The sequence below is a fragment of the Ovis aries genome, chromosome 4 (assembly GCF_016772045.2).
Source record: "Ovis aries strain OAR_USU_Benz2616 breed Rambouillet chromosome 4, ARS-UI_Ramb_v3.0, whole genome shotgun sequence".
NCBI classification, from domain to species: domain Eukaryota; kingdom Metazoa; phylum Chordata; class Mammalia; order Artiodactyla; family Bovidae; genus Ovis; species Ovis aries.
Genome location: NC_056057.1, coordinates 100,690,380 through 100,704,111, shown reverse-complemented (window position 1 = coordinate 100,704,111; position 13,732 = coordinate 100,690,380). Strand labels below are relative to the sequence as shown.

The following is a 13,732-nucleotide window of genomic DNA, read 5'->3' as shown; positions in this document are numbered from 1 at the left end:
GAATTGTATAACTTAGCCAAAGTCTCTCAGTAAAGAAAAATCCAAGATTCAAAGCCAGTTTGCAGCTCTCATTCAGGCTATCGGTAGTCTTGGCATTAGCAGTAGGAATGAAAACAAAATTGTAATGATGAGAGAGAAAAACATTACAGTGGTGTAATTGCTAGTATTTATTGAGAGATTAATGTGGGCCAGTTACAATAATTGCTTTACGAGTGTTATTTTTATATCAGCCTTTAAGATTATTTTCATTTTACTTACACGGGTATAGAGACATAGAGTTCTGTTGACTTGTTTAAAGCCATGTGGATAATAAGTGCTGAAGCTCAGTTCAAACTGCTGAGCCAGAGTATCTGTGTATTGTTTATTTGTCCATCTCCTTTGACAGGAAATGTCTACCTATTAAAGAATAAGTACTTCATTAATCTTCAAACACATAGTATGTTTTCATTAAATATTTGTTGATTGTAATACAGTAAATCCATATTTAGATGATATTTTGTACTCTTTGCCCCTTACATAATACCTTAAAAGCCTAATTTTTCTGTAAACTGTGTGCTAGGCATTGTCGGTAATACCAGGTTGGTTTTTTAAAATTTTAGAACCTTTGGTGATATTTAAGTTTTAGCACTAAAAGTCGTTTTAAAAGTATTTAAAAACATTTAATTTATGTAACATTTAACTTATATTAAATAAAATGTTTAGAAGATTAGAAGATTCAGAACAAGGGAGATGTAGCAAATAACTGCATACACATCATCCAGCATTTGGAAATTCTATATTCACAGTTTTCTGTTCATTTAATGCTAACTTCTGTGTTTGTTTTATGCCTAAAGCCATATCCAGAAGACCCAGCAGTTTATAAACCACTCTCCCAGGAAGAACTGCAAAGGATAAAGAATGAGAAAAAACAGAAACAAAATGAGAGAAAACAGAAAATATCAGAAAATCGCAAACATTTGGCTAGTGTACGTGTTGTACAAAAAAACCTCGTCTTTGTTGTAGGTCTGTCTCAGCGCCTAGCAGACCCAGAGGTAAGTTGTCTTCTCTTTTCTTTCTCAACTTGGCATTTTTTCTTTTTGTTTATTTGGAAATAGTAGCTGGCCCTGCCCAATGGCAGGATTTACCTGAAAATTCTAAAACTTAGAAGATAATGGGAAATTATTTTTTAATAATCACTAAGAAACCAGTGACAGCTGTGATCTTAGGCCAGTGTCTTAATCTTTCTTGGCTCATTTTCTTCTGTTGTGAAACGGGGCAGTTGAATTAGATCTCTGAAGTCCCCTTCAGTGCTCATAGTCTGTGGATGTTGGATAGTGTCTCTGTTGTGCTCTTAAGGCTCATGTGACATGACCTCTGTTTCTTTCCTCTTTTCTGTAGCTGTATTAAGGACCAACAGTGGAGATGTACTTTCATGAACCCACCAGAGATCTGTATTTTTTTTTTTAATCATGCTGAAGTGGTGAACCTTGATTATAAAACAGTGATAAAATTGTTACTCTACTGTGTCATCATTCTTTATTCATTCATTTTAAGCCAATTGTGGGGAAGGAGAGAGAATTCAGAGGGAAACAGTGGTTGAGGTTCTTTGTCATTCGTTGAGAAAAGGGGAGGTCTTAACCCTTCTGTTTATTACTTAACTCTTCTCTCCTTCCTCTACCAGGCTTATTAGAATAACGTCGAACTCATTACTTTCCTTAATGCTCTTGGATACATGTCTGCTAATGTCTAGTTCCTGATATACCAGGAGATGCTGACTAGATTGTTGGGAAGGCAAACAGAAACTGAATGGCAGCCAGAATGTTCACTTAAGTTGGAGAGAGCTGGATTTGCGGGATCTGTCGGAAGTACTCCTAGAGAAGGGTTTATAGAAATGCTCAGGGCGGCAGCAATCAGAGGAAGGATTATAGTGAATATGCTTAGGGAGGCGGCAATCTTTGAACTGGTCTAAGAGGGCTAAAGGTGCCAGAAGGAGGAAACACAAGGTGTCTAAAAATTGATTTTGTAAAAATCAGTTTAGAAAGAATAAGATATATTTATTGCTAATTAGTTAACTATGTATTGAGGCTGTGAAGGGCTTCAAGATCTGCAGAGGAGAACATCAGGGTGGCCTTACTAAGAAGTCTCTGTCATTGGTAACAATTGTGGAGGCAGCTCATGAATTACTAGGGTCTTGGTCCAAGATACCCTTTGGCTATCTTTGTCTATACCCTTTGGCTCAGAGGGTAAAGTGTCTGCCTGCAATGCAGGAGACCTGGGTTCAATCCCTGGGTCAGGAAGATTCCCTGAAGAAGGTAATGGTAGTCCACTCCAGAGAAGCCTGGTAGACTACAGTCCATGGGATCACAAAGAGTCAGACACGACTGAGTGACTTCACTTTCACTTTCAGATCCAAGACGCTGGCATTAGTGGACTACAGTGATCTTCAAGAGACGAGGTTTCTTCCAAAACCAAAGGGGTGGATCTAGAGTTCATATCTTTAATAAATGATAAGGAAGGAGCTCATTTTAGGCCTGTGATTTGACCTCAGCAGCCAGTTCTCCCTTTTTCCTAAATCATACAGCATTTAACTTCCCAGACAGGCAGAATCCCGTTACACTCTTGAACACTGCCACAACTTTGTATCAGTGCTTCTGTCTCCCTCTTTAAACATTACTTTTTTCCAACCAGAGAACATTTCTTGCTTAAGCAAGTTTTTAATTTACCTACCTCTTTTTATTCCTGCTAATCTGTGTTTGCTTTTCTGAAGCTGCTACTCCAGTAAAAAAAAATTGGGGGAGGGCGGCATTCATGCACCTCGTGGGATCTCCCTTCCCTTGACCAGGGATTGAACCTAGGCCATGGCAGTGAAAGTGTGCAACCCTAACCACTAGGCAACCAAGGAACTCCTGCTATTCCAGCAAATTAATGGAACTTTAATTTTGATTTAACAACTCTTGGATATGGATGTGCTTGGTTTTATTAATACCAAATCCAGTCGCTTGTGGTACTGGAGGCTTACCACAGAAGCTGGATAAAGAAGTACCACCCAGAAGCTGGATAAAATGAAGCCATAGCCTCAGTCTGATGTTTGGTTTACGGGTTTCTGCTGCTTCTTAGAGATGTGACTTAGATCTGTAGTTTGTTTTTACTTATGTACAGAGATTTATATTCATTTCAAATAACACAGTGTCAGTAAGATTAATCTGAAGAACTATTACACAGAAAGAAATTAATCTAGGGGATGACTCATGAAAGAGAATACTTTATCATGAATGTAAATATACCTTAAAAAATCACTGTCTTGGTTTTATACTTTTGAAAGCAATGTTGCTTGGTAAGAAGACAGTGAATTTTCTTAAGCATTAGTTTCTCTCATTTGTTTCTCTTGAAACCCTAAGAAAACCAAACGTTAGTGTTTTAGTTATTAAACCCTACTACTTCTAAATAATACTTTAAAAAATTTAAAAAATGTAACTGCCTAACTCTTTCAGATTGGAAGACTTCGTTAGAAATCGCCAAGTTTCAAATTGTTAGGGTAACTTTGAGTCAAAGAAGATCCCTATCATTTACTTATTTTTGGATGATGGACAATTTGATATTTGGCTGAATTCTGATTAGCAGAATAGGAACATTTAGGAAAATTTAAAGCTTATTTTGAAAATAATTTCTATATATCTGACAACTTCACACCAAGATTGATGATCAAATTTATCCATTTATCACTTAATAGAAAAAAAACCTATCTTAGAAGATATGGTAGTTAGAGATAATGCTTAGAGTAATCATCTCCTAAATTCTAAAAATTTCGATTTGTCAGAACCGTATTCATTTGTTTTATAAATTAGCTCTTGAATACTTGCAGTCTGTTAGGTACTTTGATGTTGGAGATAAAATGGTTTAGCAAGCCAGACACAGTCTCTACCCTTAAAAGCTTACAGACAGTAGAGAAGACAGAATTAAGTATTTGTAAGTGTGCTGAGTATTTATAAATAGGGAGATACAGGGCTTTTTGAGAACATATAAACAGTAGGTAATCTAGCTAGTGCAGAGATCCACGAAAAGCCTCCCTGAGGAAAGGATGATTAAAAACGACTAGGGATTAGCTGGGCAGCAAGTAAGGGCAGAAGTGTCCCAGGTGCATGATGGCGTGAAAGAGCTGCTTGTTTGAGGAACTGAAAGACTTTAAAAACATAACCATTTTCTTTTGCAAATGGGAAACTGAGGCATAGAGAAGTTGAATGACTTGCCTAGGATGACTTAGCTGTTTCATAGCAGAGCCAGGACTAGAAACCACCCTCATTCCCCACTGACCCCACCTCCCTGGTCTTAGGACTCCTATTCCAGTGTATTTTACACCAGTGGTGTATATGGTTCCTTTATCCACACATTTGTCTATTCATCTTTCCACCTGTCGCTACATTTTTTATTTTCTATGACATGTCCATGAACATTTGTGTTTCCAAAGTATAGGAAGACATTTTACACATTAGGTATGTCATTGGGCATTTATAATTCTATCATATAACCTTTTATATAGCAGCTAGTACTCAAGTTGACTCACTGTGAAGTAAATATAGGACTTTGAATATATAGGTAATGTAGTTATATGCAGGGTGTTCTGCCTACTACCCATACTCTTTACTTTTTTTATTTACTGTTTTGCTACTTGACTTATGTTTAGATAGAACCTCGAATGTGCAACTTAATATAGAACATTGAAATTACTTGAGTTTCCCTTGCCTGGGCAGGCTGTTTTTATCACCCATAGATCATTTCCTAATACAATAAGGCCCACCAGTGTTTTACACATGGGTTCCTCTTTTTGTTCAATGCTGCTGCTGCTGCTAAGTCGCTTCAGTCGTGTCTGACTGTGTGCAGCCCCATAGATGGCAGCCCACTGGGCTCCCTCATCCCTGGGATTCTCCAGGCAAGAACACTGGAGTGGGTTGCCATTTCCTTTTCCAGTGCACGAAAGTGAAAAGTGAAAGTGAAGTCGTTCAGTCGTGTCTGACTCCTAGCGACCCCATGGACTGAAGCCTGCCAAGCTCCTCTGTCCGTAGGATTTTCCAGGCACCTTCTCTGTGTTCAATGCTAACAGAGTTTAATTGTTCCATAAGCATTTATTGAGTACCTGCAGTGTGCCAGGCACTGTGTGAGACATTGAACGTAAACCAATAAAAGGTTGCCCCTGTTTATTTATAAAAGCAGCTGTATACTGTGAGGAGTGCTGTGTGTTGTGGAGGCACAAGAGATGGCACCTGACTGTGGGGGGGTGGGGGGCGGGGAAGGTACGTACTTCCGAGGCTATCTTTGGTATAAAGTGCATCAGGCATAGGGATTATACAAGTGCTTCTGGATTTTTTTTTTTTTTAAAGCTTGGTCTTCAAATGATTTGTTTGGCTGGAAAATTAAGAGTGAAATGGTGAGAGATGAGGCTGAGGAGGTAAGTGGTAAGGGATAACGAAGGGCTTTTAAAACATGCTAATGAGTTTGCACTTTATCTTAAAGACAATGGGAAGCTATTGACTAATCTTAAGAACAGAATGACATGGAGAGATTTGTGCTTTAGATATACTGTTATGGCTGTGCACCGTAATTATATACAAGTCTTAATGTTTCTTATGAAAGTATTGCTCAATTATTGGCCAGAATTTATTTCCATAAGTCAGTCTTTAACCTTTTCAGACCCAGTACCCACTTTTTTTTAAAAAATAGTATTTTGTAACAACCTTTGAGTTTCATGAAATGACTTCTTGATAATGTAATTTGTCTAGGTAGGTACATAATTTGAAAAAATGAGGGAGAGATTAAAGTATAAGAAGACTGTTTCTATGTGTAAATACTTGGTACTGCTACTTAGGGTGTGGCCTCTGGGCTGGTAGCATTAGTATCACCTGGGAGCTTATGGTGCAAACTCTCAGGGGCCGAAATAAGTATTTCAACTGGATCCTCAAATGATTTGTGTGTGTATATAAGTTTGTAAAGTATTTTTTTTTCCCAGTACATTATGAAATAGGAGCTTGCATCTGTTTGTAGAATCACTGTGAATATGACAACTAAAAGTGCAGATTGTTACAGATGTATGTACTGACAGCACAGGTACCATGAAGCGTTAATGATGTGTGTGATTTTTCTGAAGAATTCTTAGTAAAATTTCAAACAAAGCATTTGCAGTTGTACCTTAATTACATAGTGTTTGCTTTTAAATTCAACATATGTTGAAACTGTGGGAAAGTGCTTTATGTTTATGATTTGTTTCTAGATTCACTTAATTATAAACAAGTATCTTGGCTAGATGAATGTCTTCTAGAACATTCAGAAGTTGTGTAGGATGGTTCTTTGTGGTGCAGGGCTAGCCCGAGTGCTGTAAGCTGTCCTGGGCTCCCATCCGCTGAGCGCCAGTAGTGTCTCCCGATTACTTTGACATAACATTCCAGCATCCCTTGATGCTGCCTTCATTGAGAAGTACTACCGTAAACTTGGATGTGATATGAGATGCTGATGCACCACAACTTTTGACCAGGCTGAGTCCCTTGAAACAGGTCTTTTGGCTGAGGCCTTTTGCTGAATTGGTATACATCCAGCTGGAATGTTGAATGCAGTTCTGTTCTCCACTGGCCAGAAAGCTTTTCAAGATACATACTCTTCCCATAGCCTCTATCCTAAGACTTTCTGTGAACAACTCAAGAGCACTCTAAATGTCATATCCTTCAGAAGATTTGGGTAGAAAAAAGATTAAAAGCCAGGGTAGTCATTGCACCTTCTAATCCATTAAAATTGGCTGCAGAAAACATAATAACCCTATACTTATAAAAACCTAAAATAAAGTAAGGTAAAAAAAATCATATTAATCAAGTTGAAAACTGTTAAGAATTCATGACACCCCAACTGCAGACTGTTTCACAAAACTTTGGTTCTGTCAGATGTAGAGTATATTAGCTAAGATGTTAAGTATGCGAGACTATTATAAAATTAGAGTATTTGGGGAAGATACTTTGCACACACTTGAACAGATACGTGCAGAAAGCTTCAGTTGAGATATAGCTTGCTATTTGGAGAGATTGTAGGAACAGTGGGTCTATAGGTTGTTGTTGTTCAGTCGCTAAGTTGTGTCCAACTCTTTGCAACCCCATTGACTGCGGCACACCAGGCTTTCCTGTCTTTCACTATCTCTTGGGGTTTGCTCAAACTCATGTCCATTGTGTCAGCGATGTCATCCAACCATCTCATCTGTTCCCGCCCTTCTCCACCTCCCTTCAGTATCTCTCAACATCAGAATCTTTTCAAATGAGCTGGCTCTTCTCATCAAGTGACCAGAGTATTGGAGCTTTGGCTTCAACATCAGTCTGTCTAAAGAATATTCAGAGTTGGTTTCCTTTAGATTGACTGTTTGATCTTCTTGCAGTCCGAGACACTCGAGTCTTCTCTAGCACCACAACTTTGAAAGCATTAATTCTTTGGTACTCAGCCTTCTTTATGGTCCAGCTGTCATATCCATACATGACTACTGGGAAAACCACAGTTTTGACTATATGGACCTTTGTTGGCAAAACAATATTTCTGCTTTTTAATTAGCTGTCTAGATTTGTCATAGCTTTTCTTACAAGGAGCAAGTATCTTTTAATTCCATGGCCACAGTCAGCATCTGCAGTGATTTTGTAGCCCAAGAAATTAAAATCTGACACTGTTTCCACTTTTCCTATTTGCCATGAAGTGATGGGACCAGATGTCATGATACTCATTTTTTGAATGTTGAATTTTAAACCTATAAATAAATACTATGTAGGTCTATAGGTAAATTTTGGAAAAGAACAGTTTAATTTTAAGGTAGTTGCAAATCCTGGGAGAGAGGATTAAGTTAGTTGGTAGGACAAGCTAAATGAATGCATATAGTGATCACATAGTAAAGGAGATGACACAAGTATGAGGGAAAATGACCACCAAGAACTAACCAGGTAATAGAGAAAAATTCATTCATTATTTATCAGGGAAAGAGAAAAACACAGAAGACAATTGAAAAATGGTGAAATTGACATACGGAAAATTTGTTGACACACACCAAGTAATAAATCATAAAGCATGAAAGTTTGAAAAATACATTCTGTTACCATATTTGGAATTTGTATGTTATAAACAGTGTTTTAATACAATGCACAGTATTTTATGTATAATAGATTTATGAGTAAAACGGTCTCTACTTTTGTCTGTTTTTGAGTTTCTGTTTAATACATAATCTTGGTCATTGTTCTGAGACCTTATAAGGATCATCTATTAATGAAAGTGTGGTTAAGATAGTTGATCTGTTTTGTGTTTAAGAATACTGTCAAATTAAGATCCCATAGATTATTGGTGCACATGTTAGAATGTAGTAGATAATGTGACTAACTCAGTCTCAGTTTCTATTCAGTGGGTCAGTAAAGAATAGCTTTTAGATTTTTGTTGATGATTTCCTGCAGTTAAGTTAACCACACAAATTGTAATCAGTAAGTAGTCACATTTATTGAAAATCTTTAACAATTATTTTCTTTTCACTGTAGAGGCATGGTGCATGTCCCCATTATAAGGATAAAGTTGATGAAGTGGGGAAAGTTTATACCTTATTTCTTCTTCTTTTATAGGTTTTAAAACGGCCAGAATATTTTGGGAAGTTTGGTAAAATACATAAAGTTGTCATCAATAATAGCACATCATATGCAGGCTCACAGGTAACTAATTATAGGGATTTTTACCTTTCTTCCCTATGGTCAGGGCTTGACCTGGGCTGTTCAGAAGGAAAACTTGGTTTCTGTGATTAGAAAGCTTGATGGTCAAGCATTTACACCATATAGTGACCTCTATTGGTAGGGTGGGGGAATTTTTTGGTGCTTGTTTGATCCTTTTAAAACTTAACAGTGAATTGATAGTATTAAGAAATCAGTTCTGATGAGATGGATGAAACTGGAGCCGATTATACAGAGTGAAGTAAGCCAGAAAGAAAAACACCAATACAGTATACTAACACATATATATGGAATTTAGAAAGATGGCAATGACGACCCTGTATGCAAGACAGCAAAAAAGACACAGATGTGTATAACGGACTTTTGGACTCAGAGGGAGAGGGGGAGGGTGGGATGATTTGGGAGAATGGCATTCTAACATGTATACTATCATGTAAGAATTGAATCGCCAGTCTATGTCTGACTCAGGATACAGCATGCTTGGGGCTGGTGCATGGGGATGACCCACAGAGATGTTATGGGGAGGGAGGTGGGAGGGGGGTTCATGCTTGGGAACGCCTGTAAGAATTAAAGATTTTAAAATTAAAAAAAAAAAAAAACAAAGAAAGAAGTAGTAATAGATTTAGTGATGGTTTGAAAGGGAGGGGGAATTGAATCATAATCAAGCAGTTAAATTATATAGTGATTTCTAATTAATATTTTCAGATATTGTGAACTTAATAGAGCATTTTTGTTATGCTGATATTAGCAGCTAGAATACTCTTTAAAGATTGCATTTATTCTGAGAACATAGTTAGACACAATGTCTTCACATCTTATTTTTTCAAATCTAATTTTCAAAGTTTGTTTTTTTTTATAATGTTGACAAGCCTGTCAGATGACTTTTATAAGAAAATTGCCAAGCCAAAGATATTTCATTCATATTTATTTTAGTCTGCTTAAAATCAGATAAAATTCATTAAGTATGATTATCTTAAGATGGGCTAGTATATAGCTTAATATAAGCTACTACTACTTCTAATCATTGTCGTTATTATTCAAGATAGTGGTAGTAAAGGCCTTTAGAATTCCTTTGGCAGGTTGCAAGTTAATTTTTTTTTTTAAGTTTTGTTGAATTTGATTCTAACAACAGTGGCTTTTCACTTTAGGGTCCAAGTGCCAGTGCATATGTAACCTATATACGGTCGGAAGATGCTCTCAGAGCCATACAGTGTGTTAACAATGTGGTGGTGGATGGCAGAACACTTAAGGTAATGTGGTCCTCTGGGTTTGCTTTTTTTTTTAAGGGGGAAGAGATAACATGTAGTAAGTACAGAAGAACATAGCTGTTACATATTAATGAAGGAGTCTTATTTGAAGATTGCTTCCTAGGTATCCATTCTAACCTATGACAGCTAATTTGCTTATCACTTAACCTGTTAGGGTCCTGTTCTACCAGGTGGAAGTAAATACATACCTTGTTAGGGGATTAATCCTAAAGAAAAAATCTCCTGTATTTACACATATTTTCCTTTGTGAAAATGGATTTATTATTCTTCTTGTAAGAAATAGATGATGGTTCCAATTTGTTGTCCTTAAATATTTGGACATTGATTAGTTCAGGCTTGAGTGAAGGGTCCCACCAAGTAATGCTTTAAGTAAGTTGAAAGAAGGATGGCATAATTAGGAAAAGGAATTTGTCTTATGTGCCTAACTGCTTAAAACATGGAACAGATTTTGCCTTCCTACTCTCCTGATCTCTAGGGAAAGGATTTGGGTGCTCAAGCTATGGAAACCATAGATTGAGGTGGTTTTTTTTTTATCTTTCAAATGATCATCATATTTAATAAATTCTGCTAATAATAGTTGAATTCTCTAGTATTCACAGCCGTACTTTGTTTTATTGTGTCTTTGCCTCATTTTAGGTGAAATGAAAACACTAGATACGGAAATTCTCATTCTGGTGTCAGTTTACGTTTTTGGTCTTTTTCCTTCTTCCCTCCTTTTCCTGCAGGCATCTCTAGGTACAACAAAATACTGCAGTTACTTCTTAAAGAATATGCAGTGTCCAAAGCCTGACTGCATGTACCTACATGAATTGGGGGACGAGGCGGCCAGCTTCACAAAAGAGGAAATGCAGGTAGTAAAGTAATGTAAATTATCAACTTTGCAGCAAAGGAAGTATTTTTCTTTATAACTTAAAATTGCAAAAGCAAAAACTAAGAATTTTATTTTTTATTAAACTGTTATTACTTTAAATTAGCTTTTTCCAAATATGTGGTTGTTCTATGGAATATCAGTTCTGCAGAACATTATTATAATAAAAAATGCATCTGTGGTCCCCTAAGTTTCGAAAATGTAGGCAAAATGAAAGCTAAGTGGAGTATTGTAATTATGAAGTTCCCATCTGCTATCTCTGCTCTTCAAAGAGCATGCTAGAAAATAATACTCTATTAAACGCCACTGAAAAGCTAAATTGTTTTTATAAAATGATTCTACCCATGAAAGTGTCCACTGAGTCAGTGTCCTGTAAAGGGTGAATTGAAGGCTTATTATCCTGTATTCTTTTTTATATTTCCTGTTCTCCTGTCTTCTTTCAATTTGTAGTATTAACTTGCCTTTACAAGTAAAAATATTGACCATATGGCATATTAAATGAGCATATGCCAAAGCACAATGCTGCCCTTCCCTGTTATAGGTGAAGACTTCAGATTGTTGCTGTGGACTTTGCAGGCATACTTCTCATTTAGAAGGTGGGGGGCATTGACTACTGCCTTTCATTCTCCAGGTCAAACTAGAGACAGTCTAGACTCTAGACAGGAGGGGCTCCTTTCAGAGCAGATTGTTAAATGGAATGAAATATTACCCTTTTTGACTTGGCATTATCACTGATTAAATCACATTATAATAAATACATTGGAATTTCTTTACAGTATGTATGGTCTTTATGATCCAGAAGCAGTGTTAAGAGACTTTCCAGGTGGTCCAGTGGTTAAGACTTCACCTTCCAACACAGGCGCTGTAGGTTCGATCCCTGGTTGGGAAGCTAAGATCTCATGCCTCACAGCGAAAAAAACCAAACAATAAATATTGTAACAAATTCAGTAAGGACTTTAAAAATGGTCGGTCCAGGTCAAAAAAAAAAAAAAACCCAAAACCCAAAAACTAAGTTCTCTATGATATTTAATGGGGACAGATGACTGACTTATTTCTTGCTTATCCAGTAAATGGTTCTTGACTTTTTTCTTCTTTTGAATGAAACTTTCTTGGATGAAATCTAAGGTTGAGCTATTTCATGCTGTATTTTTACTAATGGGAACTATGTTTTACTTATGGGTATTATTACAATAAAAATATCTGTCAAGGAGTTTCTAAGCCCCAGTTGATCTCACTTAAGTATTATTAAAAAGTAAAAGAAAATGGATGGGCAGTCCATTGGAATTTATTTGTAATGCTGTTTAACCTGTCTCTGTAAACTGCCCCTGTTAAACCATTTAAATACCAGTTTGAACTCTTTGTGGCTAATGAAAGTCATAATATCTCCTGAAGTATTGCTTACAGAAAGAATTTTTAGGGCTGTTTTTTAAAATCCGCATCTAAACTGTGTTTTTTCTTGACAGTTTAAAATTCATTTCATATTGTTGACCTGTATTAATCTCTCTCTTCTTTGAGTTTAAAATTACTTTGAAAGGGAGTTTCTTCATTAAAACATTTCCTCAGTGTAGAAAGGAAACGGACAAATTATATCATGGCAAAAACTAGGTCTTTCCTTGTTACTGCATAACTCAAAATTCAGTACCATATGAAATATTTGTATAATTGAACAGGCAAGAGCCCTCTCAGAACAGGGAGCGATGCATTGTGCAGTGTATATGAGACAGTTGTGTTGGATCACATACTGCCCTTGTTTTTATTGCTTTGTTTTTGTTTTGATCTGTTCTGGTTTTGGTTTTCCCGTAACATCTCTTTAGATCACACTTTAAAAATAATTTAACAACCCTGAAGGTAAGTAAAAATGTCCTTGCAGTCATAATATACATGCAAAGAATAGAAAGTTATTCAGTGTAGTTTCATGGTAATTTATTTTTGTGTGTGACTAGTTGCACAGTCAATTGTCTGATTTCTTCCATCATGTTTGTAACACTGCATTTTGATAGAGAGCTACCAACTCCAGGAAATACAGAGCTCTCTTTGTCATGTATAGAGCAGGGATTGGCAAACTTTTTCTGTAAAGGGACAGTTAGTCAGTGTTTTAGTTTTTCTGGTCACATGGTCTCTCAGATTTGCTGTTGTAGCACCAACAAGGTCATAGATAATATGTAAATGAACGCGCATTACTGTTCCCTTAAAACTTTATTTACAAAAACAAAGTGGCTGGCTCTAAATTGCCATCTTCTGGTCCAACGTTTAAATGTATTCACTTTTATGTAAATGTGTTACTTAGTCTTAGGAAATAGACTAAAATATAATGAAAAATATAGTAAAATCCTTCATCCTTGAGTTACTTTTAGTGTTAATCTCTTCTAAAAAGAGAGATTGATTTTCCAGTGATCTTCAGAAAATTCTGCAATGTCCTGTTAAAAAACTTAATTCTTTTGTAGAAAGATGGGGAAGTAAATTTAAAAGAGCCCCTCTAGTTCTTTAAGCTAGCAAAAATGTTGTCCGTTAACATGTTTTTTTCTCCACATAAAGTGGTCGATGATATGCTTAATTAATGGAATATGTCTCCTGTAGTTTTGTTGAAAGAACTTTCATTGGTCTAGAAGTTCTGTGACATCTTCCTCACAGGTTTCTCTGACACTGTGACAAATCCTTATGTATTTTATTTAGGATAGCTTTAATAATTCAGAAAGTGCATCAGCATTTTATACCAGCCACTTTGTGAGTCCCACTGCAGTTTTAATTTCTTCTTCCACTAGGCGGGTAAACACCAAGAATATGAACAGAAGCTCCTTCAGGAATTATATAAATTAAACCCCAATTTCCTTCAACTGTCTACGGGTTCAGTTGATAAGAATAAGAACAAAGTGACACCACTGCAGAGGTATGATACG

General features: G+C 36.4%; 1 protein-coding gene across 6 annotated transcripts in view; it reads left to right on the top strand.

Annotated features, from left to right (window-relative positions):
- CNOT4 (CCR4-NOT transcription complex subunit 4) overlaps positions 1-13,732 on the top strand; it is a 152,219-nt gene that overhangs the window by 85,537 nt on the left and 52,950 nt on the right. For 3 of the 6 annotated variants that reach the window (XM_027968840.3, XM_027968837.3, XM_027968842.3), the window contains exons 3-7: positions 834-1,031; positions 8,598-8,684; positions 9,848-9,949; positions 10,693-10,818; positions 13,598-13,722. In XM_027968840.3, the coding sequence (XP_027824641.1) occupies positions 834-1,031; positions 8,598-8,684; positions 9,848-9,949; positions 10,693-10,818; positions 13,598-13,722 (638 nt within the window). Of the gene's footprint in view, positions 1-833; positions 1,032-8,597; positions 8,685-9,847; positions 9,950-10,692; positions 10,819-13,597; position 13,732 lie in introns of all 6 variants that reach the window. The other 3 variants (XM_027968839.3, XM_027968836.3, XM_027968841.3) reach the window with 1 other exon arrangement.